At 42.6% G+C, this 23,814-nt stretch overlaps 2 protein-coding genes across 5 annotated transcripts in view; one reads left to right on the top strand and one right to left on the bottom strand.

The window, feature by feature from the left end:
- rabac1 (Rab acceptor 1 (prenylated)) overlaps positions 1-23,814 on the bottom strand; it is a 150,726-nt gene that overhangs the window by 32,241 nt on the left and 94,671 nt on the right. The gene's annotated exons all lie outside the window — the stretch shown is intronic.
- The window catches only part of LOC148897104 (nectin-2), a 133,851-nt gene that overhangs the window by 78,868 nt on the left and 31,169 nt on the right, over positions 1-23,814 (top strand). The window contains exon 7 of one of the 3 annotated variants that reach the window (XM_088999780.1): positions 8,183-12,972. The exons of the other annotated variants lie outside the window; for them this stretch is intronic. Coding sequence (XP_088855906.1) covers positions 8,183-8,754 — 572 coding nt within the window. The 3' untranslated portion in view covers positions 8,755-12,972. Of the gene's footprint in view, positions 1-8,182; positions 12,973-23,814 lie in introns of those variants that run through there. 3 annotated transcript variants of the gene reach the window in all.

Genomic DNA, 23,814 nt, shown 5'->3' with positions numbered 1-23,814 from the left:
TCTATTTCTAATCATTCTGCATTATTATGGCAATTATGGCAATCTCGATATAAGAGATTGCTAAAAGGTCTGTGTAACCTTTTCATAGATTGCTAAAAGGAAACTGTGTTTTGGGATTTTCTAAAAGAACACGCAAGCAATTGGCAGGCAGGGTATGGAGGACCAAAATGACACCCGAATTTGTTGTAAGAGCTGAAAGATGGAATAGAACCATTTGACTTGAAGTGTGGGTTCAATTGGCAAAAAGCCATCTTGTGAAATGACCCTCCCTCCCATTGTAAGTGTTCAATCCCACCCGCGAATGGAGTTCGGACGTGACTTAAAGTGCGAAAACGGGCATGATCACGCTGCTTTTTTTCACTTGATTTAACACACATGCGCTAAGAAGGCGAAAGTGGCGTCAAGTCTGATGGCGAACATTCAATCTTTTCGCCCGCAATACCGACGTGATCTTCATTCATGAACTCCCGGTTGGGAATAAATGGGCAGATGTGTTTTCGTGCTGTTTTTTTCCTTCCTGCTGCTCTCTGGAAACCTCTCTTACACGTCTGTATCGCTCATTACAGTGATACCTCGGCTTACGAACGCTTTAGCTAATGAACTCTTCGCCTTACGAACAACCGACGTCTCCGGACAAGTTGTGTCCATAATTTCTAAAATGGCTTCAAATGACTTCTACTGAGCGTATTTTAAAAAGATTCCACCGCATATAGCTATATTTTACGTTTTAAGACTCGTGCTGAATATTCAGGAAGTCTTGTTTTTGAGTTTGTGACGAGTCTGTACGTGACGTCACTAAAGGACCACCCCTGACCTACAAGTAGACGGATTGTAGCAGTTCTTCCATCACGTCAATGTATTTTGCTGTACTGTTTGGTCTGAAAACCTTGTGTTGCACCCAAAAGCTGGCAGAAGAGGGCGTCCAAGCTCCATGGAAGGAATTTATCAGCCTGTGGAAACAGGCTGATTCATTTCTCACAACAGCGGTGGCCATTTTTGTGTGCGATATCCCCCCCCGCTCAAAATGACACGGAATAAATTCTTTAATCGATTGCAAACATGTATGCTTTCCTCTTCAGAACTATTTGAATCATATGAGTAACAAGAAAGCATATTCCCCGAATCTGAAGCCATTGTTTTTATTCTCCAGCAATGCAAGACGTCTTGGCGTGACGTCACAAACTGGGGGCGGGACTTTCTGAAAATGCCCAGCTCAATATTTTGCAGATTTTGGACACTTTAAGTCATTTTTATTGGTGTTTTGCATTTGAATAAAAATAGCATACTGCGTGTTTTGGGTATTTTAGATGCTATAAAACGTTTTTCTGATGTCAGTTAAGAAACAAAAAAGTGACGTCGGTTGTCCTTTAAATTTGCGAGAATATAATCTTGGCATACAAACTAGTTTTCGGGAAACACACGCCACAACGGCTGGGGGACTATTTTCCACACCCCCTCTTTTTTGAGTGCAGATATAGGTATTGATTTATATAGCTCTTTAACAACAACTGAAGCTGGAACAAAGCGCTAACATGGACAAAAGGCAAATGCTGCACCCTCGTGGAAGGGAAAAAAGATTTCCAGAGGTCTGTCCAGCGCTTTATCGGCACCCCCGCAAGAAAAACTAAAACACACAGCTAGCTAATGCACGAACTAAAGGGTATCAAATAAGGCTTTGTGTTTGACTTTTTGGTCAACTTCGCAGTTTGCTGTGAGTTCAGGAAAGATCTGATGGCGCAGAGGTGACTGTCACGTAGCATGTAGCCGTGCTCCTCCGAACCAGAGGTGATAATGCTTTTCTCATGTTCTTTTTTTTTTTTTTTGCGCGTGCACTCCGAGGGGCTAACAGTCTCGTTCTTTTGTGTGAATCGCGGTGTTTAGCGCTGACCGGGGAGGAGAAAGTGGGAGCAAAAAAAAAAAAGAAGGGGGAAGGGGGCTCTAGCAAGAGTTAGCAAGCTAGTCCCTTTGCTACCTCGCAATTGTTCTTGGATTTGAATCGTGGTGTTTAGCACTTACCAGGGAGGAGAACATGGGGACAAAAACAAAAAAAAGAGAGAGGGGGTAGGCGGGCTAGCCACTAGCAAGAGTTAGCAAGCTAGTTCCTTTGCTAACTATCTGCTAACTAGCTGCTAACTAGCGAGGGTTCTCATGTGTAAATCGCGGTGTTTAGCGCTGAACAGGAAGGAGTAAGTGGGGTCAAAAAAATGAGAGGGGGGACACGAGCAAGATCTAGCAAGCTAGTCCTTTTGCTAACTTGCTGCTAACTAGCGAGGTTTCTCGTGTGTGAATCACAGTATTTAGCGCTGTATGGGGAGGAGAAAGGGGGCAAAAACAAACAAAAAAAGGAGGGTGCGAAGCCACTAGCAAGAGTTAGCAAGCTAGTCATTTTGCTAGCTAACGAGGATTCTCGTGTGTGAATCGTGGTGTTTATTGCTGACTGGGGAGGACAAAGTGGGGGCAAAAATAAACCAAAACAAGAGGGTGGGGACACTAGCAAGAGTTAGCAAGCTAGTTCTTTTGCTAACTAGCTGCTAACTAGCAAGGGTTCTCGTGTGTGTATCGCAGTGTTCAGCACTGACCAAGGAGGAGAAAGTGGGGGCAAAGACCAAATAAAAGAGGGGCGGCGATGCCATTAGCAAGAGTTAGCAAGCTACTCATTTTGCCAACTAACGAGGATTCTCGTGTGTGAATCACAGTGATGGAGGACAAAGTGCAGGCAAAAATTGAGGGAGGGGACACTAGCAAGAGTTAGCAAGCTAGTCCCTTTGCTAACTAGCTGCTAACTAGCAAGGGTTCTCGTGTGTGTATCGCAGTGTTCAGCACTGACTGTGGAGGAGAAAGTGGGGCAAAAGAGTGGGGGTTGAAATCCACAAAAATAGAGGGAGGGGACACTAGCAAGAGTTAGCAAGCTAATCCCTTTGCTAACTAGCAAGGGTTCTCGTGTGTTAATCAGTGTTTAGCGCTTACCACGGAGTAGAACGTGGGGGCAAAAAAGAAAAGGGGGGATTTGTTTATTTATTTATTTATTTAAAAAAGGGGGACAAGAGTTTGTGTTGCTGCTTTGGTGAACAACTAAAAGGTTGCCTGTTACACGTACGCAAGCACGGGAGAGAAGGTGATTGGGAGCGCTCGCTCGGACGAATATTGAAATAAGCGTCAAGATATAGCCACATGACATGATTAATTTTCTTCCCCGGGGGCTTTACGAGGGCGAGGCGAGAGCGAGCAGACGTAACATGACAGAAAGACGCTAGCAAATTAAAGATGGGAAAATGGCTTTCGAGGATACATCTGTTGGAGTGCGAGCAGAAATGGAGAAAACAGGAGGCGGCGCAGCATGAGAGCGTTCTCGTCAAGAGGTTCGGAACGCAGGTGTCGGCCGGCGGCGAGCGCCGCAGTCTGTTTCTTGAAAATAATCGGCGTTGCGAGAATCGATCGGTTTTGCCGTTCATCAAAACAGGCCGAGTTGTGGCGGCGATGACAACAAGCCGATTGGTTTATGTCAAATGTTTGGACGGGCGGCGGCTAGCTAATCCTCCGCAGCGTCTGGCGGGAAAGCCAAAGCCACAACGACGGAGGGGGAAGGGGTTGGTGAACTTTTAGCGCAAAAAAAAATGGCGTTTTCATCACTTTGGCAAGCGGGAATATGTTTGAAACGCGTCACTCGGCGGTTATTTGCTTTTCATTGTGTCGCCTTAATCTCGTAGATGAAGGCGAGCGGCGACAGCTCCTTTGTCTGTGTCACGGTTTGCGAGGTGGTGATGGCGGGTGCGGATCCCAAAAAGCAGGCAGGAGGGAGCAGGAGGTTGTTTGACAAATTGTTTTAAATTAAAGTCAGCAGGAACAAAATGTAAAACATCAAAATCATCTGAATGGAAAAAATACAAAGTAGCAAAAGAAGACCAAAAGTAAAAGTCCGCCAAGGTTAAACAAACACATACACAATGCATGCAGCAAACAATGAACCGACACCGGATGGTCATACCGGGTGTCCTTTTAAGTGTCAGTGATTAAAACGACCAGCACCTGCGAGGCTGCAGGCAGGGCTGACGTCGCTACCCGTAGCATTGCACCATGGGAGTTCCCCTCCCCCGCACCATTAACACCCGTCGTTAATTTGACGGCGTGTTGAAGAGTTTGGATTTGTTTTTCCACATAAAAATGTCAACCTTGGCTTGCGTTCTTTTGTTCTTTGGTATTCGATCAGTCGACTCGCCAGGTAGATGTTATATTCATGCGGTGAATACATTGTTAAAAAGCAACATTAAAAGTAAATGAAAACTGAATATTTCATTTTTATCCAAAAGCTTTTTTTTAAACCAACATTAAAAATGGAATGAAAACGGAATATTTTATTTTTATCCAGAAGCCATTTTTTTGGGAGCTATCCAAAAAAAACAAAGGTTGTCTACTTTTGCCCTAGCATTAACTCGCTAAAACGTGTCAAGTTAGCATTTTTGTTCTGATAAAATCTGGTAAATTTATCGTTAAACAATCAACAAATTGTTAAAGGACAACCACTCATGTTCTTTTTTTTGTCAGTTCATTGTTAAAATCAAATTGAAGGCTAGTTAAGAGACTTTTCTCACAGTACGTGTATGGTTTTGTGTCATAGTAGCTTGCTAACGCTAACAATGTTAGCTTTAGCCATCCACAGGTTGTTATGTGTTATTTTTTTTTTTAATGAAATATTTATTTTTTTGTCAGTTCACTGTTAAAAACAAAATCAATTTGAAGGTTCGTTGGTAGCCTTTTCTCACAATACGTGATGCTTTTATATCATAGTAGCTTGCTAACGCTAACAATGTTAGATTTAGCCATCCACAGGTTATTATGTGTTAATTTTTTTTTAAATGAAGTATTTATTTTTTTTGTCAGTTGACTGTTAAAAACAAAATCAATTTGAAGGGTCGTTGGTAGCCTTTTCTCACAATACGTGATGCTTTTATATCATAGTGGCTTGCTAACGCTAACAATGTTAGATTTAGCCATCCACAGGTTGTTATGTGTTTTTTTTTTTTTTAAATGAAGTATTTATTTTTTTTGTCAGTTGACTGTTAAAAACAAAATCAATTTGAAGGGTCGTTGGTAGCCTTTTCTCACAATACGTGATGCTTTTATATCATAGTAGCTTGCTAACGCTAACAATGTTAGATTTAGCCATGCGCAGGTTATGTGTTACATTTTTTTTAAAATGAAGTATTTCTTTTTTTGGCAGTTCACTGTTAAAATTCACATCAAATTATAGGTAGGTATAAGAGCCTTTTCTCACAGGACATGTATGGTTTTGTATCATAGTAACTTGATTTTGTCTCATGGTAGCTTGCTAACGCTAACAATGTTGGATTTAGCCATGCGCAGGTTGTGATATGTGAAGTATTTATTTTTTGTTAACTCACTGTTGTAATCAATTTTCTCAAAAAAAAAAAATCACCTACAGCCCTTTAAAAGTTGGCACCCAAAAGCCGCCGCCTCTGCCAAGCTGTTGCGCTGCTGTGTCGTGTTGCGCTTCCGTTAGCTTAACTAGCCTGCTAGCACACTCTAGTAAATCTCTTCCTTTATTGTGCCAATTGAAAGCGCGTCTGCCGTGCCAGATATTGCCAAATGCGGCACGGCGGATGCTCGCTTGCATCTCTTGACCTAAATCGTGGGGGGCGGGGGAGGGGGTCTTAGGATACGGTTGCCACTCTGTTTTTGTCTTTTGCGCTAGCAAATGTGCTTCCAGTTAAAGGAAGGTGTCAAACTCAATTTGAATTTTTGTCCTTTTTTCAAAACACGTCCTGATAGCCAGATAGCTAATAGATAGCCAGTAGATAGCTAATAGATAGCCAGCTTCACAACTCGCTAGCTAGCCAGATAGCCATATAACTAATAGATAGCCATCTAGATAGTTAGCTAGCCAGCCAGATAGCAAATAGATAGCTCATAGATGGCAAATAGATAGCCAGCGAGATAGCTAGCTAGATCTGCGCCACATATGACATACTTTTACAATAGTTAAAGAAGCAAATGTAGTTAAACAGCAATTGAAAACTGTTTGTTAGTTTTTGCCCGCCATGGCGGATCCTCCATTTTGGTGATGACATCACAAGAACCATCATCGCTAATAGATTGCTATTAGATAGATTTTTGTGATTCAACTCAATCAAACATGACGCTCGTGTTTGGAGGAAGGGGGAGGGGGTGGCGTCTTTGCTGTGCTTTTCCTTCGTGCCTTCCAGGAGGCCCTGTCATTCCACTGCATGGCTACGTCACTCACTCTGCCTTCTTCTTCGTCTTCTTCTTCGTCTTCATCTTCTTCTTTTTCCTCTTCATCTTCTTCTTCCTCTTCTTCATCTTCTTCTTCTTCTTCTTCTTCATCTTCATCATCTTCTTCTTCGTCTTCGTCTTCTTATCATCTTCTTCATCTTCTTCTTCTTTGTCTTCATCTTCTTCTTCTTCATCATCTTCCTCTTCTTCCTCTTCTTCCTCTTCTTCTTCATCTTCTTCATCTTCTTCACCTTCATCATCTTCATCTTTATCATCTTCATCTTGATCTTCATCTTCATCTTGATCTTGATCTTGATCTTGATCTTCATCTTGATCTTCATCTTGATCTTCATCTTGATCTTCATCTTGATCTTCATCTTGATCTTCATCTTGATCTTCATCTTGATCTTCATCTTCATCTTCATCTTGCTCTTGATCTTCATCTTGATCTTCATCTTCATCTTCATCTTGATCTTGCTCTTCATCTTGCTCTTCATCTTGCTCTTCATCTTGATCTTCATCTTGATCTTCATCTTGCTCTTCATCTTGCTCTTCATCTTGATCTTCATCTTGATCTTGATCTTGATCTTGATCTTCATCTTGATCTTCATCTTGATCTTCTTCTTCTTCTTCTTCATCTCATTTTACACCCTCCGCCCCTTCTGCTGCTCCCTTTAACACAATCAACCCTCGCATGGCCTCCACCTACTCCGCCCCGCCTGCCCACACGGACTTCTTTTGTGAATTGTAGCCAGCAGAAGCCTTTGACGGGAGCGTAGCAGTTGAAGGACCAAGTGCCTGAGACCTTTTTGTGCGACTGGGGGGAGGGGGGGCAGTTGTGGGAAATGTCAGCTGAGCAAAGGAGCTACCTGAATACACGCCACTTCACCCGAGTGGGTTGACCCCAATCTCGATCACACAATACACGATGAATCTCCCCCACCCCCTCGCCGGTTCCCCGAGGCAATGTGACCCATTTCAGCCCCTGAAAATATCCATAAAGTTCATCGTTGGTGATGCTAAGCTAAATTTGATTCGTACAGAGTAAGGAATGTTTTTTTAAAAAGCGCTGAGTCATGAAATGTCACCATATTTCCTCCACTGGCAGGAGTTTCCTCCAAGGAGCTGCCAGGTGATTCCGCCGTATGACTCATACGTATGTCGACATCTTGTATTCAGCCGCCATGTTTATAAACGAGAAGACACGGAGTAATATTGCCGCAACGTCGTGTAAATATCCATTTGACACTCGATATGGAAAGTATAAGTACAGTGATACCTCAGCTCACGAACATAATTGGTTCCCAGAAAATGTGTGTGAAAGCTTTGTCTTCCAAACATTTATTTCCCATAAGAAACAATTACAATGAGAATAATCCGTTCCCAGAGCCCCATGAAACATAATTTTCTACTAAATAAGCTTTAGAACTACGTAAAATATGCATATTTTGTGTATAATAAATGTGCTATTGTATTGTAAGAAATAAACTGTGTGTTAGTGTTAGCGAGTGTTAGCAAGCTAGATCATTTTCTGAGACCCTGAAGAGATGGTAACAAATCTCTTGCTGGTTTCTGGACTTGAAGACTCCGCCCCTTTTTTGTGTTTTTTTTGGGGGATGGGGGAGTGGGGGGTACATCTTGATGCATCCCAGATACACCCAGTCAGCCCACCACGCATCCTTTTCAAAACGCAACTTTTCGACCGTGGTTCAAGCGACAAAATCCCGAGCCGACACATCCGTGGACTTTTACGTAAACAATACATTGACATCACCGAACGCCCCCGTCCCCCACCACCCCTGGTCCCCTTCATCTCCTTCCACGCTTGGTGTTGGATGACTTTCCTCTCTTGGCATAATTCATACTCTTCATCTTCTTCTTCTTCTTCTCCGGTTCTCACTGCCGCCCTTTTCCTCCTCCGCCCTCCCTGCAGAGCCTTCGGTGAACCCGTCCAACGTCGGCGTGGTGGCGGGCGCCGTGATCGGTTCCCTGCTGGCTCTGCTCTTGGTGGCCGCCCTGGTGGCCGTGCTGGTCACCCGCAGCCGCCGCCAGCAGCAAGGCTACCGGGCCAACGGCGGCGGGGGCGGCGGCGACTTGAAGGCCCGCATATTCGGCGGCGGCAAAAAGGCCAGCAAGAACGGCACGGGGGGCGCCGGCGTCGGCGGGGTGGGCAACAACAACGGCCCCATCTACGTGTACGACGACGGCTCGTCCCGCCCGGCGGAGAAAAACAACCACGGGACCCTCCCCCGTCCCGAACTGGTCGCCGGCACGCCCACCGCCCAGGACATCCTGCTCAGCAACGAGCTGGACGACGCCGAGAGGAGGAAGTTTGACGAGCTGGAGGAAGAAGAGCGGTACGACCATTTCTCGGGCGGCGCCGCCCCCATCTTGCAGCTGCGCCCGCCCAACGAGCAGGACCAGATGATCGGAAACTACCTGGACGACGACATGGAGTCCCAGCGGGACGGCTCCGTCATCTCTCGGACTGCTGTTTACGTCTAAGGCCGAAACGTCGAGGAAATTTTTGCCTGCCTCCGTCATATAGTGATAACACAACGAAACCACTCTTTTATTTTGAAAATTCTTTTTTCATACGTGCACACACAGTTAATTCATCAACCGAGCGGCGAAAAACAAACACGAATTTTTAACGACACATGATTCACTTGTAACGGTCGCCATGCAGTTAGCCCGATGTTCCTAAGAAGTGGGAGGCGGCTTCTTTGGTTGCTCATGATAGGCTCCGAAGGCACTAAACCATCAAGTGGTTGCGAGGGCGTTTGTTTGCTGGCGTTTTTTTGTCTTTGTTTTTATTTTCTTCACACCGCCTCCATCTAGCCCCCACCCTTTCCCTGCCTCCCCCCGTCAAACCTCCAAATCGCTACCGCCGTCAAACCTCCGCCTGCATTGATTGGTTTCGACTGACAGCTCAGAGATTGACTATTTTTCCGGGGGAGGGGGGGTGTGGGGGGCTGACTGGATTCAAGCTATATTGCCACTTTAAAAAAAAAGTCACAAACCATTCCCTTCAGCGATAGGATTTTTTTTCTTTTCTTTTTTATTCGTTTTCTTTGAATCGATCTTGGCCAAGGGTTGGCAATGCGCGGCTCTCCAGGCGCAATACGACACCTTAGCGCCATCTTAGCTAGTAGCTCTCTGGAGCTTTTTACGAAAATGTCAAATACAGTGAAACCTCAGTTTACGAACCCCTTGGCTTACGAACTTTTCAGTTTACGAACGTTACATTTATGAAAATTTTACCTTGGCATACGAGCTATTTTTCGGGAGACACACAGAGCTGCCACAATGAGTGATGTGTCGTTCGCGAACGAGCCCGTTCTCCTAACAAGAAAATGGTGGTCACTGTTGTTGTCCTCTATTCCCCGCCCCCAGTCTTCGGTTAAAGCCACGTGATTGGCTAAGAACGCAGCAGTGGGGGATGGGGTTACAGACAGAGAGAGAGTGAGGCTGTTCTCCCAAAAACAAAATGGCGTCTTCGGTTAAAGCCACGTGATTGGTCAAGAACCCAGCAGTGGGGTGGGGGGTATGGTGTTAAACATTAAAGAGACAGGCAGACAGAGAGAGTGAGAAAACACACACACACACACGAAAGGGAGGTGACAGAGCTTGAAACAAAAAAAAAACAAAAGTGTGAGAGTAGTGAGAAAATGGATAGAAAAGTTACAATATCCCATCAATCAGGCTCACCAAATAACCCGCACAAGTCATCTGTACACTTGATGCAAAAAGCGATCAACCCAGCTAAACAGATCACAATTGATGAAGAACTAGATAAAATTATCACAGAGAAAGCACCTACAAGGGATCATTCCTCAAGATGGTGCAAGAAGAAGGTTACGTTCCTCATCAAGTTTTTAATGCTGAGGAAACCGGGCACTCCATTCCATCAATCCATTAATGACCATCACAAAGGTAAATAAAATGACTTTATTGTATAGTACAGTTTACGTCTTTAATCATAATACTATAGCACATTTATTATACATAAAATAAGGTATATTTTGTGTAGTTTTAAGGCTTAGAAAATTAGAAAGTAGAAAATTATGTTTTATGGCGACCTGGGAACGGATTATTCTCAACCGGGGCGGGCTCATTTCGGGTTTGAAACGCCGATACCGTGTTAGCATGCGAAAGCGGACGCCGGCAGCTAAAAGGTAGCCGGTAAACAAGGAGAATGACGGCGGTGAGGTGTAGCCGAGCTGACAGGGGTCACGGGGGGACGGAGGGAGTGTCTTGTCTCGTCACGACACACGAACCCCCCTCTTGACAGGAGGAAGTTGATTGGCGATGAAGCGTGAAGTCGCCGGCGAGCGGATTGTCTCCACTTAGCTTTTATAGCTTCCGCGCAGGCTTTCCGCTAACGCTATCGTCCGCCATTTTGATGTTACTTTTTCAAAACCGATATCAGTATCGAGGTCATGTCCACTTTAGCTTCTACGGGGCGGTTAGCGAAGAGCCGTGACCGCCCATCGGCCATTTGACGGATGGCGCGAGAGAGGCGTTAGCGCATTAGCATGTTATAGATTTCCCTCCGAGATCGCGCCATATTTTTCTCCATTAGCCGACACGTTAAGTGTGCAGAATTGATCAGGGGGTGGGGGACATAAAAGCTTCGCCTCGGCCCGGCGGAGTTGTATTGACTAACAGGCGACGGGCGGCGAAGTGGCCCTTTATGATGCCGCGTCGGGCCTGATTGTCTCCTGACTGTTAATTCGTCTCGCTAACGAGCCACCGGAGACCCGCTCGGTCGTTAGCGTTTAGTCGCCGTATCGGCCCGGCGGTCGATTCACACGACCTTTTCTCGCAGTGACGATAAATGGCCTCAAGCGCCTCGTCGGGTCGCTGGGTCAAAGGTCGGTCCAAGGCGGCGGTGACTGTACTTAAGCTTTTCACCTTGAATAACGGCACATGTGGCTTTCGTCGGCGAATGGTGTTTTGGCTAGCGTAGCGCTAAGCTTTTTGGAGGTGGAGAAAGGGGCGGGGGATGAGAGATGCGAAGCTCCGTACATTTTTGTGTCAAGCTAAGATGCTCACAAAAGTAGAACTAGCTTAAGAAAAAAATGGCTCAGACGATACGAATTACAATCTGTAAAACCTGTCGGACGTTTGGAACATCTTCCGAGCATTACCGAAATATGACGTTTTTCGTATTTCGCTGATTTTCGAAAGGGAGTAAAATAAATTGTCGCGTTTGTGTCAAGAATAATAATAAATAAAAAAAAACGGAAGTACAGGTACCATCCGACTTACGACCGGCTCGACTTACAACCACCCGTACTTACGACCACGAGCTTCAGACCCTATTTTTAAAATGTTACTTCTACACCTGGCGCCGCAACGCGCTAGCAGGCTGGCAACACGTACACCAATTTTGGCCAGCCCGCCAAAATCTCACTCTCGCACAGCAATCGACCGTGTGATGGCACGGAGTTTGCGAGTCATTTAGCCTCCGAGTCGCTATTCAACATTTTCAATAGATTTCAACTTACGACCATTTTGATTTACGACCGTTTGGTCGGAACAGAACTCGGTCGTAAGTCGGATGTTACCTGTATTGCCGACACTTATGCGTGCCTTATCGTCCCGTATTCGATGACTCTGTTTTTGTCGCATAAAAAAAATCTTCGGGAACATCGGCCTCTGCCCACCCCCACTCCGGCGCACTTTTACCGCACGTTTTTTTTCCCCCCCATCGGCGACCATTCGGTTGACGGCGACCATTCAGTACATTTTCACCGCCACGTACGAACGGGTTGCGTGACACAACCGAGCGGGAATAAAACGTCAATTCTAGCTGAAAACGTCGGATTTACCGCGATTCCTTCAGAGCCAAAAAGAACAAAATAAATGGTAACAAAAACAAAATGGAGATGTTATTTTTGCACTTGTGTGTGTGTGTGTGTGTGTGTGTGTCACTGCTACAAAGAAATATATGTTGTGTAACATTTGGTGGTGGTGGGGGCATATTTGGGGGGGTTCAAATACTCAAACTATGTACATTTTATTGGTGTTGCAGTGTCCGTGTATACTATAAATACTAAGCATCTTTATTTTTATCGTGGAAAAAAAAATAATGTGGATATTTATGAAATTGTAAATACCAGTCGGGGAAAAAAAAGTTGTGAATGTACATTTTACGGCTGTTTTGTTTGTTTTGGCAATTCAACGCAATCATCCCGCTGTTATTTTGCGCAATTGGATTGGATATACCTTTATTCGTCTCGCAGCGGAGACAATTTGTATTTCAAAGCAGCAAAGTTAGGAAAGGAAAGAAAGAAGTAGAAAACAATACAGGAGCTGCTGTAAAGGCAGCCAATGTCGCGGCGCCATCTTGAAGTACAAAAAAAAAACTAGATAACAAATAATATGACAACACAAAGACACACACAGTCATTCATTCTTCAGAATTTGCTGTACCCTCTTTGTGACATGAAGCAGTTTGAGATGAAAGAGGAGAGGATCAAAGTGTCATTTTCAGCTTTAATTTACAACAGATTATTTTCTTACAAACAGTGGCTTTTTTTTTAGGTGTTCAATTACCTTACATGTCATTTTCAGTAGTGGATCAGGGACGTGCACGTCTACTACAAGCTAAATGTTCCACCACGCGCGCCAAAACACGCTCAATTTATCAACTAGCGTGTAAAGTTAGCGGTCAAGTAGGAAGTGTGTGGGGGGGGGCAGGCGGAGGAGACTTCAATTGGGGGGGGGGCGTGATGAACAAAAAAAATAAATAAAATAAACAATTGGCAAAGCAAACTTGTTTGTTTCGCTAGCGAGAAATATTCGCCCACTCGCTAGCACCCGGCGGATGATCTCATTATGCTCCACTCCCACAGCCTCGCTGCGATCGAGACTCTTCATACGTTATATCGCCTGACACCGGCCCACACATACTCTCACATTCATTTACACACACACACAAAAGTTTCTTCTACTTCCCAAGACATGCTTTCCATTTTTCGGCGGCCATTTTCTTAAGTGACCGATTTGTGTCCTGCGCTTTGTTGCTTTCTTTCATTTAATTCGACAGTTAGCTGAATTATTTTAGAAGCTCCCGCACTCCTTTTCACGCTATTTTTGATTTGGGCGGGGTGTTACTAAATTCATTTTGGTTCTACTTGGATTTCCAGCTTCTGGCATTGCAAACAAAATGGCTGCTTTCTGGTTTTACACAGAGAGCACACATGTTTTATACATATCCATATCCATATATATATATATATATATAGTGAGACCTCAACTTACAAACACCTTATCTTACAAACTTTTCGTTTTACAAACGTCAACTTTATGAAAATTAAACCTTATAATAAGCACTATTTTCATAATACACACCCACCACGGCTGGCGGAGTGATCTTCGGCGGAAGCACACGACCGAACAGCAGAGGTTAAGTTACCAACAGTCCTTATGTAAGGTGACTCTCCTTCCATAAGCCATCAACGACCATCAAAAAGGTTAATAAAACTTTATTTTACAGCACAGTTTGTTTCTTTAATTACAGTCCTCGTGTAATGCGCCTCTCTTTCCAAACAGCAATTCCGTTTGACCTTCACCCTCCGCCATTCCATCAAGCCATAAATGACCATCACAAACGTAAATAAAGTGACTTTATGATACAACGCAGTGTATTTCTTTCATTACAATACAATAGCACATTTATTATACATAGAATAAGGTATGTTGTGTGTAGTTTTAAGGCTTATTTAGTTGAAAAGTATATTTTATGGATACCCGGGAACGGATTATTCCCATTTTAATGGTTTCCTATGGGAATTTTTATTTTGAGATACACACTTTTCGCCTTACACACTCTGGGAACTAATTAAGTTCGTAAGTTGAGGTCTCACTATATATATATATATATACCTGTGTAAATAGTATAGATATATAAATATGTAACAGAGGAATGGGCAGTGGGGTAAATGAAGTACTAATTTATGGTGTCAAAGCATGAAGGATTTATTTCGTTTTGCCCTTTTTTTTGTTCGTTTTTTGTTTGCAGTGCTTGATCATTTCAAGTGTTTTTCCTTCGCGAGCGCTTTTCTTCACCACCGTCGAAACGCCGACAAATGTGCTTGGTCGTCCAAACAATTTTGAAATGTACACACGCAGCACAATAACAATCTTACTCTAAAATGTGTTTTTTTTTTTTTTATGGACTGCTTTGTGGAATTGTTTTTTTTCTTTTTTCTTGTCGTTTTTTTTTTGTTTTTTTAATATTGATTTTCAAGCAGCGGATAAATGAAAGGAGGGCGTGTTGTGAGGGGAGGGCAAAACAAACGTGAATGAGACTGCTTTCCCGCTGCTCTTGTCATGTCCTATTTTTATTTTAAATTGATTTGTTTTGTACTTGGTTGTGAAGATTAAAGACGTGTTGCTTTTTTTCAAGTTTCAGAGCCTGATATGTCTTTGCCGCTCCAGCTAACGCAGACCACTGCTCCTCATTGATTACCTCCTATGGATTAATTGGAAAGGGGATTTGTGCCACTTAATGCCCCGCCCCCAAAAGTAATTGAAAAAAAATAAGCCTGTCATTTTAATAATAATAATACATTTTATATAAATTATATTAATATATATATTAAGTGCCTTTCAAAACTCTTTACTTCCACTCCATAATAAAAGTCAACTTCTCCACTGTAAAGACGTCTCACGTGCCCGTGTCACTTCACCAGATAAATAAATACATAAATACACAAATAAATAAATACACAAGTAAATAAGTAAATATATAAATCACAAATAAATAAATTCACAACTAAATACACCAATAAATAAATGCACCAATAAATAAATACATAGATAAATAAATACACAAATAAATAAATACACAAGTAAATGAGTATGTATATATAAATACACAAATAAATAAATTCCCAACTAAATAAATACACAAATAAGTACACAAATAAATACATAACTACACAAGTAAATAGATAAATACACAAATGAATAAATTCACAACTAAATAAATACACAAATAAATAAATACATACATACATACATACACAAGTAAATATGTAAATACACAAATAAATAAATTCACAACTAAATAAATACACAAATAAGTACACAAACAAATAAATAAATACACAAGTAAATATATTAATACACAACTAAATACATTAACAACGAAATAAATACACAAATAAGTACATACATAAATAAATACACAAGTAAATATGTAAATACACAAATACATTGATCGTTGGCCTCGACATTTGAAAATAGACGACGCCTCCCTCTTGGTTGTCTTCACCAATCGGCAGGCGCGTCATCTACTTAACAAAATAAATAAATACATACACACACACATTCCTGTTTCAAAGGTGTTGTGAGGTCCGAATAACTCCAGATAAGGAGCGAGGACCACCATTGCTGATAAGTTTAGGGAAGAACTAGTGTTACACCACTAAATGTCACCCCATTTCCCACTTCAACGCCTTTAAAAACAAAGAAATAAAAAGTGGACTTGAAACTGAAATAACAGCAGGAGTGAGGTTTCTGAATGGGTACGTTCAAAGTCCTCGCTCCTGTAGTGAATTTGGTTAAAATATCATTTTAGTTTTTGCGGTATGAACTTTTTCCTCTCATTAACCACGCACACACACATGCACATACATAAACACACACAGTGAGTAAAAAAGTGTGTGTATCCACGTGAAATGAAAATACACACCAAAACATCATTTTGGGTGAATTTGTGAGGACCTCTGAAACTTTAACAGATGCATATATAGACCCTCTAGAAGCCTTTAAAATGAAAAACTTGTGAGGAGCAGCCAAAAGGTCCTCACTTGTCAAAAATGTCCTCACTATGTTTGATATCAAATGTTAGTTGTCCTCACAAGACTAGTCATACAAACACACACACTCACACACGGCTCTTAGTATTCAAGGATTTGCATGCATGCTATATGTATAGTCTCCATAACGCAGGGGTCCCCATTAAAGATCCATCCATCGATGTTGCTCAAGGGGGGGATTTGAAGCCGAGTCTATTTAAGTGCAAATTCACACGCATCTTGGTCTAATAGTCAGCCACTGCCACCGCATCATCCGCTTCAGACCAATAAACACCTGCTTCAAAAAGATGCACCCCCCCCCCTCCACTTTTCACCTTCAATCAAGGAATTAAAAAAAAAAGCCTTTGAATGCAAGTGGGGATGGAGGAGGAGGGGGGGGGGGGGGGGTTAGACAGCGAGAGAGAGAATGGGGGAGAAATAGGGGGTGCAAGCGAGAGAGAGAGAGAGGGAAATAGAGGGAGGGAGAGAGAGTGAAAAGGGTAAGGGGGCAAAGGGCAAGTCAGAGAGAGAGAGAGAGAGAGCGGAGAGAGAGAGAGAGATAGTATGAGAGAGGGAGTGAGAGAGAGAGAGAGAGAGAGAGAGAGAGAGAGAGAGAGAGAGAGAGAGAGAGAGAGAGAGAGAGAGAGAGAGAGAGAGAGAGGGAGGGAGTGAGAGAATTTGAGAGCGAGAGAGAGAGAGAGAGAGAGAGAGAGAGAGGGAAAGAGAGAGAGAATGAGAGAGAGGGAGAGAGAGAATGGAGAGAAAGATAGCGACAATGGAGAGAGAGAGAGAGAGAGAGGGGGAAAGAGAGGGAGCGAGAGAGAGAGTGAAAAGGGTAAGGGTCAAAGGGCAAGAGAGAGAGAGAGAGAGAGAGAGAGAGAGAGAGAGAGAGAGAGAGAGAGAGGGAGTGAGAGAATTTGAGAGAGAGAGAGAGAGAGAAGAGAGAGAGAGAGAGAGAGAGAGAGAGAGAGAGAGAGAGAGAGAGAGAGAGAGAGAGAGAGAGAGAGAGAGAGAGAGCAGAGTGAGAGAATTTGAGAGCGAGAGAGAGAGAGAGAGAGAGAGAGAGAGAGAGAGAGAGAGAGAGAGAATGAGAGAGGGAGAGAGAGAAAAGGGTAAGGGGGCAAAGGGCAAGTGAGAGAGAGAGAGAGAAAAAGAGAGAGATGGCGAGAGAGAGAAAGAGAGAGAGAGATGGCGAGAGAGAGAGAGAAAGAGAGAGAGAGAGAGAGAGAGAGAGAGAGAGAGAGAGAGAGAGAGAGAGAGAGGGGGGGGGGGGGGGCTGTAGCACAACTGCTTGTGTGTCACTTAAAAACATATGTATATATAGACTGTATATATAGATTATATAGATGAAAAGAATGGCTCAGTGTGGTTTCCAAGAATAGATTGAGTGACGGAAATGCTTCTGATGCGGCGTGCAAGCCACTGTGTGTGTGCGCGCGCGCGTGTTTGTGCATGCGGAGAATTGGTCTCATTTCGGGCGGATTTGCCCTCAAGTGTTTTTGCACATCAAATGCACTTGCTGTTTAATTCGCCGTCTCAACAGTCGGAGACTCGCAAGCGCTTAGTGGGGCGTGCGTGGTGACGCACACACACACACACACACACACACACACACACTGAAACAAACATGACGAATCCGAGATGGAATATGGAGATGGCGATTTTTTTAAATATTTGGTCCGAGCTTAGGTGTGTCGTCATCTGGAAAGGATCAAGTGTGTCGTGTGGCGTTCACGTACGCGTGGAAGGCTGTTGCAGATGCTTCTCGGCGCGCACGCACACGCACGGGAGCGACTCTCATAGTCATACGCAATAACGTGACGTCAACTCTTTGGAAACTTCTGTTTCGATGTGTGGAAATGAAAACGAAACCAATTAGGGTTGAAAAAAAAAATGTCCAAAGACGGGCGATTTGTACTTCATGCATCAAATGACAACAATTGAAACGTTCGTTGTGCTCTCGGGTGTTACAACTGGGGAATCGTGTTTGTGTTGGGAGGAAAAACCCCACGGAAGCAAATAATTTAAGATTGGAATCAGGACTCGTCAATGCGGGGGAAGGAGAGAGAGCGAGTGAGAAGGAAAGAGAGAGAGAGAGAGAGAGAGAGAGAGAGAGAGAGAGAGAGAGAGAGAGAGAGAGAGAGAGAGAGAGAGAGAGAGAGAGAGAGAGAGAGAGAGAGAGAACACGAGAGCGACAGACACACGAGCAAGAGTTAGCAAGCTAGTAGCGATTGCAGTAGCTAGTTGTAATGTGTCGTTCACCAACGAACCGTTCCGATATCGATATATACGCGACTGGAGCACACTCTCTTAAAGGACAACCGACACATTCAGACAAGTTGCGTTCATAATTTGTAAAATCACTTCAAATGACTTCTACTGAGTGCATTTTACAAATATTCCACCGCATATAGCGATATTTTATGTTTTAAAAGACAACCGATGTCACTTTTTTGTTTCTTAACTGACGTTTTATAGCATCTAAAATACCCAAAACACGCAGTATGATATTTTTAGTCAAATGCAAAACACCAATAAAAATGACTTAAATCTGCTCACCCACAGAAAAAAAAACAGATCCTGTGACTGTAAAGTGTCCTTGAGAGTTTTGAAAGGCGCTTAGAAATCTAATGTATTATTATTATTATTATTATTATTACTGTATGTATTAGCTAGCTTTCTATCTGTTTGAGTTACTTCTGGGTTGAGTGAACGCCGGTGCATGTGGCTGCCACTGCTCCCCCACAAAAAAAAAAAACAGATATTGTGACTGTCAAGTGTCCTTGAGAGTTTTGAAAGGCGCTCAGAAATCAAATGTATTATTATTATTATTACTGTATCTATTAGCTAGTTAGCTAGCTAGCTTTCTATCTATTTGAGTTACTTCCAGGTTGAGTGTATTATTATTATTATGATTATAAAATTTCCATTTGTTTCAATACATGGCGCCGTCATGTCCGCCAGAGACGTTTTTTTTGTCCATTTTTTTTTTTTCGTGTCGTCAGATCGCTTCTGACTGATTTCTCCACCATGAGCGAGAGGCTAAATAAACACAGCTGCAACAATTCAGCCCTTCACGGCTCTCGTTGACGCACTCCTCCGAATCGCCGCCGCTTTGGTTTTAATCAGCCTTCTGCTCACTTTTCCCCTTGCTCTCCACTTTTGCCCTTTTCTCCCACAACTTCTTCAATTCGCCTATGAATATGAAAATTTGCCACTCACTCAACCTGGAAGTAAATCAAATAGATAGAAAGCTAGCTATCTAATAGACAGTTAACAGATAGCCAGCTAGGCCTTCAGTCAACCCGGAAGTAACTCAAATAGATAGAAAGCTAGCTAGCTAATGGATAGCTAACAGATAGCTAGCTAGGCCCTCACTCAACCCGGAAGTAAAGTTTTGAAAGGCGCTTAGAAATCAAATCTATTATTATTATTATTATTATTATTATAATTATTATTATTATTATTATAAACCAATATTTATGTACTGTATTTTGTATAGCTGCCCGCATTTCAAGCTCATATAACTCCATACCCATATAACTTATGAATTAACCTTTTGTTCCTGATGAAATAAGAGCGTCTAAGGTTTCTTAAGCTGTCTTGAATGTTTATGTAGTCCTAAAACTCAATATTTTGTGGGTCCTGTAATTTGAGTGACAATGACAAAAACCCTGGCATTGGAGTTGACACATTTTTTGCACATCATCTGGTAGTGAATGAGTTAAAAAATCACTCTTCTAGAGCCCGGAGTGGACTAATTGTCTGTCTCTACATCATCATCTACATTTGGGCGAGATAATTTCAGAAATGTGTTTTTTTTGAGTTGCTCAGCCATCAATGGCACTGCTGTACCTGCCCACGTGATGGCGACCCGACGATTCACGTATTAGCTTAAAAAAGGCCTGTTTTTATCTGAAAGTATCATATAAGAGTGCTTGCCCTTCAGTGGTGCTTGGAAACATACATCTTCACCATCATGATGATCTTCATCGTCATCATCGTCATCATCGGTATCAGTAAACAGCAAGCGGTAAACTGGCTCAATGCCTCCAGGGGAAATAAGTAGCATCCATTTCCCCCATTTCTTGCTCAACACCCTCCTTGCCGATGTGTGTGTGTGTGTGTGTGTGTGTGTGTGTGTGTGTGTGTGTGTGTGTGTGTGTGTGTGTGTTCACGTGTACAGAGCGTGTGTGCCAGCAGTGAAAGCAGAAGATTGCATGTCATCGTTTACTGCGAGACAAGCAGGCATGATAGCATTTCCAATTTCCTGTGAGTTCGTACATCCGCACACTCCAAGTTGGACACAAGTCGAAGAAGGCGAAAAACACTAAACAATATGTATATAGCATGTAGCATGTAGAATGTAGCATGTAGTACGTAGTACAGAGTACAAAGTACATAGTATATAGTAGATAGTATATAGTATATAGCATATAGTATATAGTATATATATATATATATATATGTCAGAATCAAAATCAGAATCATCTTTATTGGCAAGTATGTAGAACACACAAGGAATTTGTTTCCGGTCGAACACGCTGCACTAGTATCATCATCAAAAAATTGCAAAGCGGCACTATACAGTTCAATTTGGGCTACTGTTCAAATATATATATATATATATATATATATATATATATATATATATATATATATATATATATATATATATATACAGTAAAGTCTCGTTATATCGGATATACCGATAGTCCCGGTTATATCAATACTATTTCTATGCACGCACGGAGAAAATTACATGCAAACAGGGTCGGATATATCGATAGTCCCGGTTATATCGATATTTTTTCGGACTCCCTTGAATATCGATATAACGAGACTTTACTATATATATATATATATATATATATATATATATATATTCAACCAAATCTCAAATTGGTATTGGATGGTGGTAACAGATGCTTTATTCTTCAGAATTCAATTGGAATTATTAACCAAAATTATCCAAATCGGCATAAAAACACTTGTTGACCATGGCTTTTTTTTTAAAGATGTCATTTAATTTTTTTCTACTTGTGTGGCATCAAGTTTTGGGGGAAAAAAAAACGAGAGCTCAAGTACCCGTTGTGGCTTTAATTATTCTGATTATGGTTTGATGGAAAAAAAAAACAAAAGGAAAACAAAGTGCTAGCATGAGAACGGGAGCAATCACACATAATTGAAACATTTTTTTTTTTTACCAACAAACTGTTTTCAGTGGACGAATATCAATATGGAGTGTGCAAAAAGATTGCTGTGAGTGGATGTGTTTGCACCCCCACCCTCCGCCCCCAACCCCCGACAACAAGGATGCCGCCACATTCATCATATTCAACACCCAGCGCAGCCAGACAACTCCTGCCGAGAGCACGCTTGCGCATTTTTCATCTTTATCGAAATTACAGAAAAGAGGAAAGTAAACATCAGCTAATGAATTTGCATCCGGGTGCACATTTCGCAACAATCCGCCCCACTGATCAATTCATCAATCGACGGCTGTGCCAAGAGACGCATCACTTATTCCGAAATGGGAAGCTGTTAGCATTTTAGTTTAGTCTGCCACTCTTAAAATGGCAAAAAAAAAATACATAAAAAATTGGCAAAAGGCCGACAGGGTGTAAGAAAAGGGAGTGTTGGGAAGAAGCCATCAATGTGGATTCTGCCGTATGCCAGAAAAATGGGGAGGAGGGAGGGCTCTATGGTTAGCATGCCAAGTCGGGATGATGAGCAGTTTTGCATTTTTGTTCCTTAGATTTGATTATAATAATACATTTCATTTATAAGCGCATTTCAAAACTCTCAAGGTCACTTTACAGTCACAGCATCAGTTTTTCTGTTGGTGAGCAGCGGCAGCCAGATGCGCTAGCGTTCACTCAACCCGGAAGTCAATAGATAGGAAGCTAGCCAGCTAGTAGATAGCTAATAGATAGCTAGCCACCTAGATAGCTATACAGTGAAACCTCAGTTTACGAACCCCTTGGCTTACGAACTTTTCGGTTTACGAACGTTACATTTATGAAAATTTTACCTTGGCGTACGAACTATTTTTCGGGATACACACGGAGCCGCAACAATGCGTGATGTGTCGTTCGCGAATGAGGTGGTTCTCCTAACAAGAAAATGGTGGCCACTGTTGTTGTCCTCTATTCCCCGCCCGCAGTCTTCGGTTAAAGACATGTGATTGGTCAAGAACCCAGCAGTGGGGGGGGGGATGGGTTAAACATTAAAGAGACAGGCAGACAGAGAGAGTGAGAAAACACACACACACGAAAGGGAGATGACAGAGCTTGAAACAAAAAGTGTGAGAGTGTGAGAATAGTGAGAAAATGGATAGAAAACAGTTAAAATATCCCATCAATCAGGCTCCACAAATAACCCGCACAAAAATTTGTACACTTGATGCAAAAAGCGATCAACCCAGCTAAACAGATCACAATTGATGAAGAACTAGATACAATTATCACAGAGAAAGCACCTACAAGGGATCATTCCTCAAGATGGTGAAATAAGAAGGCTACGATCCTCATCAAGTGTTTAATGCTGATGAAACTGGACACTCCATTCCATCAAGCCATTAACGACCATCACAAAGGTAAATCAAATTACTTTATTGTACAGTACAGTTTATTTCTTTAATCATAATACTATAGCACATTTATTATACATAAAGTAAGGTCTATTTTCTGTAGTTTTAAAAAAAATCCAAAAATCATTTTGGGTGAATTTGTGAGTTTCTCTGAAACTTTAACAGACCCTCAAGAAGCCTTTAGAATGAAAAACTTGTGAAGACCGACCAAAAGGTCCTCACTTGTCAAAAATGTCCTCACTACGTATGGTATAAAATGTAAGTGGTTCTCACAAGACCAGTCATACAAACACACACACACACATACACACTTTGCTTAATGCCAAAGTTGAACGCATAGAATAAAAAAAACCTACGAAATTCTGCGTTTGCCGCAAGTCAAGGTGCCTGTGTGAAGTGAACGGGGGTGACCTCTATAGTATAAAATAGAAGCTGTCCTGCGACCCCCAACACACACACACACTTGTGCACAGACGTACGCCCCAATGTGAGCCTGAGGCCACTAAGGTGGATGTAAAGCCAAAGTGACAGCAGTTCTACCAGTTGGGTCTTCAATTGTAGCTTCAGTGATGAGACATTGCTGGTTGAAATGGTCCTTAGGCTACACAGATTGCTCTTCATTACAAATTACGTGGATGTGTTTGTGTGTGTGTGTGTGGGGGGGGTCTTTATGTTTGTTTGCGTGTGTTTGTATGTGGGGGGATTCGTGTGTGTGTGTGTGTGTGTGCGTCTTGAATTAGGCAGGTTGAGCTGCAGGGTGAATTTTGTAACACTTGACCTGTTTTACGTAGTCATTTGTGTGGATGGAGTGAGTGAGAGAGCGGCGAATGAGGTGGGGGGTCCGGGGGTGGGGGTAAGAGTCGGTAGAGTACACGTGAGGGTGGGCGGGTGAGGGGGATGAGCGATTGGGGGGATTTTAGTGACAATGTGAGGTGATTGAGAGATGACAACAGAAAACTGGGGTGATGGAGATGGGGGAACGGCAGCTCCCTGTTCATATTTCGTGCATCTTTTCTGCCAGGTGGCGAACCTAAAAGGTCAGTGGCATCAAGTACAAACGGCGCACGTGCTTTGAAATCAGAAACAGATTTGTTGGCCAAGTACAGGTGACATCCGACTTACAACCGAGTTCCGTTCCGACCAAACGGTCGTAAGTCA

This window comes from Hippocampus bargibanti, linkage group LG06 (genome assembly GCF_051943395.1).
Source record: "Hippocampus bargibanti isolate YZ-2025 linkage group LG06, ASM5194339v1, whole genome shotgun sequence".
NCBI classification, from domain to species: Eukaryota; Metazoa; Chordata; class Actinopteri; order Syngnathiformes; family Syngnathidae; genus Hippocampus; species Hippocampus bargibanti.
The sequence above is the reverse complement of the archived record's forward strand: the minus strand, read 5'-3'. Positions and strand labels throughout refer to the sequence as shown.